General features: G+C 52.3%; 1 protein-coding gene across 1 annotated transcript; it reads right to left on the bottom strand.

Moving 5' to 3' along the window:
* Nucleotides 1-393: 393 nt before the first annotated feature.
* On the bottom strand, nucleotides 394-4311 carry LOC119095701 (proton channel OtopLc-like; the record flags this gene model as incomplete). The annotated part of the gene is made up of 5 exons (XM_037218559.1): nucleotides 394-806; nucleotides 2364-2537; nucleotides 2976-3156; nucleotides 3414-3607; nucleotides 4184-4311. Coding segments are annotated over 5 exons (812 nt in total), but the record flags the coding sequence as incomplete, so codon positions are not given.
* Between the last annotated feature and the right edge of the window lie 187 nt (nucleotides 4312-4498).

Below are 4498 nucleotides of genomic sequence, written 5' to 3'. Positions count from 1 at the left end.
ACCAGCCCAGCTGTTCGCCACAGCAAAAAGCTGAAGCCAAACCATGCACATGTAGACCAGCGCGCCGTTTGCTCGTAGCGTGGCTGCTACACCTTCACTCGTCCTCATCACTCGTCCTCATCACGCCAGCTGGGCCGATGAGTGGGCCCTTAGGCGGGCAGTGTTCGGTGGGTTCACATCCAGGCGACCGCGATAATGACAGCTGAAGAAGCCGCTGTCCACTGCCGCACTCTTCGTCAGCAGCCACTTCCACCACGCCGTAGTCCCGCAGCACGCAGCGCTGTCAGATTTTACGCGAACTCGCGTCAGACAGCCGAAAGATCGCCGGCATTCTGACCACCGTCTCCAGGGCAGCGCATCGCGGCGTCTGGCGTTGTGACCCCGTCTCGGTAGGTTCACCGCCTGGTCTCACGACAGGTCCCGGGCTGGGCCGAGGAGCCGTGGTCTCAGGCCCTCCGTCCTGTAGCCGGACTCCACATGCTACCGTGGTATACGGCGCGAAACGTCGCTGACCCAGTCCCCGCACGCCTTCAGCTGACTGCAGAACGGTCCTCGCCTGGGCCGAGCCGGAAAACCGGCGGACCCGGTCGTGGTGCGTCACAAAGTCGGGCACCGGTCCGGCCGCGTGGACAGCGCTGGCGTCGGGACATGGAGCCGTTTCCGCTGATGGCTCAGTCCTCGCGTGCCCTGTAGCTGGACTTCCACACCTCGGCCAGCACCACGGCCGAGTGGAAACGGTGGAAGATGGCCAGCGGCAACGTCACGCGCAGGATCACCGCCCAGTGCAGCCGGCCGTAAAAGTTCAACTGGAACAGCCGGCGCGCCAGAAGATCAGGACATAGGCCACCGAGTCAAATACAAGGTCCCCAGGTCAGAGAGAGGGACATCAGGTCAGATGCAAGGTCCACAGGTCAGACGAGGGTCATCAAGGGAGAGGAGGCGTTGCTGTCACGCGCCAGCCAATCAAGATATGTTGATCAGAGGACGCGTCACTGGACAGTGACCCGTGGTATCACGGGGCGCTGACCTTAGCCCGTCACCTGCTTTCTTGCACCAGGACGGACTTGCCAAGCACCAGACTATCACGGCTAAGCTTTCAAGAGGTCAGCAGCAGGTCTTGTCAGTAATGGACGGTCATGGTCAACGGCTCATCCGACAGATCACAGCGGCGCCAGCATGGACACCAGGCAGAGGAACGCACATGTGACGCACGATGATAAAATCTGTGTTGGTGGTGATGTGGAAGTACAATATGTTCATTATGATGGCAATCGTTGTCTTCACATTGGTAGCTCTGGACGGTCAGATGGAAACACAAAGCCGTAATCAGAATGTACTCTGACAAGATGACAAGAACTAAATTGTGTCATACGTTACAGAGAGGCCACCCAAGGACTGGATTATAAGCAATGGTAAACATGAAACGTGGCCCCACGTCAGGCCTTCAAAGGGCGACAGGTGTTGGTACGACGCAACAAGTCATCGCTATCTTCATCCAGACAATGGAGTGAGACTCCAGGGTAGTTATCTCTAATGGAGCCGACACCATTCCTGACCCACAGCTGCGTTCGTTATTAACAGGCCAACTGGTGTGCTCAGTGTGTGTTAGTGCCAACTGGTGTGCTATGTGTGTGTTAGTACGCTGCCGGATGACATGACAGAAACGGATTGAATGCTGTCATTCGTAAGAAATAACCCATGTCGTAAGCGTAAAGTAGGTGAATTATTGCTGGAACAGGCTGAGAGCAATTACGAGTATGTGGATAACGGTGCCAATACTTTAATGGCATAGCTCAATCGTGCTCACTGATGGACGGCAGATAATGTCAAACGTGTCACATCGTTGTTTCAAACTCATTAATCCAATCAACGTTAATAATTGGCCCAACACAAAGGAAGGAGGTGAGTGCCAATGTGGCTTACAAAAACGATCTTCGTATGCGCATCTAACAGGCTCGAGGCCACGCGAATTCGAGCATCCGCAGACGTGGAGGCGAAAGTGCGCTAATTCCTCACGAGCAACAAAGGGTGTGTGATACTGACACTGCTACAAAAAGCCAAAGCCTTTACGATCGATGCGGCAGAGAAATAAGAAAAATGAAATAATACAATGTGTCTGCGCGCGCGCGCGCGTGTGTGTGTGTGCGTGTGCGTGTGCGTGTGCGTGTGCGTGTGCGTGTGCGTGCGCGTATGCGTGTACGTGTGCGTGTAAGTATATATTTACAATAACAATAACAATATAGCGAAAAAACGCTGAAAAACTGTCTTTTCTGCTTGGCTTTCACAGTGCCAACAACAGCTATCAATCTCACTTCTCGTAGTAAGTCGCATGCCCCAATACCCATTGTTGCTTTCTCACTAACCTGCACGGGGTTTGCGTCCACTTTTTCGATCTCGAACGTGTAGACGAGCCAGAGGGCGAGGTTGCAGAGCAGCAGGAAGGTGACCACGTGGCGTCCGGGCTTGGTTCGGTCGTGTTCCGGCAGGTACACCGAACGCTTCGCCACATCCGATATGTATATCAGCTGACTCATCACCTGAGAGCGCCACCCCGGCCGTCATCAATGCGAGCGCAGTTCCTATCTTGTCCGTGTTTTAGACACGTCCACACCGTGTTTTTGGCATAAGACTTATCAAACCAGCCCTGCCACTTTTCTGAGACGCAACGTTAACCAAATTAAGCCGAAAGTTCATCAAACCACAATGTCAGTAACAGGCAGCCTGAGTAAGGCAGTCCGCACAACATACCGCAAAGCGACATAAACATGTTTTTTTTCTCAGAAGATCTTACGTACTTCGTATTCCATAACTGGTCTCAACGCCTAGAGAGGTACTAAGTAAAAGGTTGCGGAGTGGATGAAGGCCCATAGCTGTTCAGAAAAGCGCGTGCTTGGCTGAAACCGTCGACAGTAAGTGACATAGACGTCACAAAACGCAAGCATTACTTCACGATTTTGCCGCAAGATGACACTGACCTGCAGAATGACCAGTGCCGAGGTGACCAGAACCAGAATGTTCGGGACGTTTTGCATGGGCGACAGAGCGGCGGCGATCAAGCAGAACATCGAGTACAGGAAAAGGCCGAATGCCGACACCCGCAACAAGATGGCGTCCAGGTCATCAGGCTTGTCATAAGCAAACTTCAGCCTTCTGCTTCTGAAAACCGGATGATACACTGCATGAAGTGGTCAGTTTTATAAGCATAGCGGGGGTAGAAGCTGTAAATTGCTAACTTAAAAACATGGCTAATTTCGAAGCATCTTAAACATCATCTAAATCAACGTAACCATAGATATCACTGGATTCAGTCATCACAGCAGACCAGGCGGTAAACACTGATGAAAAATAGTTGGCAGAGCCTGTGACTCATCTAAGGCCTCGACATAGACCAGAGCAGCAGCAGCAGTTCCAACCTGAGAATTCCGATCAAACTTGCGAGCATCATGAGGAAGAGGATGCCGGCGTGGCTGGTGTCGGCCAGGAAGATGGCCAGGCGGCGGTGCTGATCCTGCTGCACCAGTACGAAGAATAGCACCAGGCAGATAGTGATGATGACCAGCGCCAGCAGGCCGCAGAACAGGCCCTTCGAAACACCGATGCAGTCCACCTGCAGCCAACACGCGAAGTGGTCGGGTGGTGTGAGAACCCGCCCAAGTAGGGTAACCAAACGGAGATGGAAAGGGATTGCAAACAGCATCATATCTAAACACTGCTACCGCTCCGATGCACCGTCATCAAACAAGAGTGCATTTGTAACGTAATGTGATGTAATCCACCAGAAACTTGAGCCAGGATTTATTTTGTGATTTTGCAATGTTACGACACCTCGCTTTGTTCTAACCATCGTCAGATACGCTGAGATGGTGATCGCTTGATGCAGTGATGATAAATTGGCATATGTACCGTAAAGACCAACAACGCATGCATTTGATGGTAGCTATTTGGTAATAAGGTTGTCTTTGCATGTCAACTGTTGTGCTTGGCACAGAAGATGCAAGCAAAAAAGCTCGTGTAAACATTTTAGCGCACTTTAAAAACCGTTAAACCTGGTATAATGGAAAGTTCACCCCAAGTACAGCTCACATACAAATTCGAAACGAAACCTGTGCAGTTACAGCACAACAACGACCATTTTTTCGCGAGGAGGGCAGGAGCAGGTGTGACCGAGTAGCTTGCTCTTCACCTTGGTGTGCGCTTTCCTCGAAGAAACGCTGACGTGGTCACGGTTGACGTCCTCGTCCACGTAGTGTGGACACCGACCGATGTTCTTCCACATGACGAAGATGACGGTGGCGCCGATCAGCGCGAATACTCGATGATCAGGGGGAAAAGGTAGGGTGACGCGTCGCCCACCACCTCGCCCATGATGTTGATTCGGCCGCAGTTGTTTTTCGCCTCGCTCTCCCCGTGTCTTTCTGCAATGAACGAGGGCCGGCCATGGTCAAAGACAGCTGGCGGCGGTCCACGTGTTATCAGCGTAAATGAAAACGAACGCAGC

This window comes from Pollicipes pollicipes, unplaced genomic scaffold (assembly GCF_011947565.3).
Source record: "Pollicipes pollicipes isolate AB1234 unplaced genomic scaffold, Ppol_2.1 Scaffold_1758;HRSCAF=2055_pilon_pilon_pilon, whole genome shotgun sequence".
Classification (NCBI taxonomy): domain Eukaryota; kingdom Metazoa; phylum Arthropoda; class Thecostraca; order Pollicipedomorpha; family Pollicipedidae; genus Pollicipes; species Pollicipes pollicipes.
This window is presented reverse-complemented; position numbering and strand designations above follow the sequence as displayed.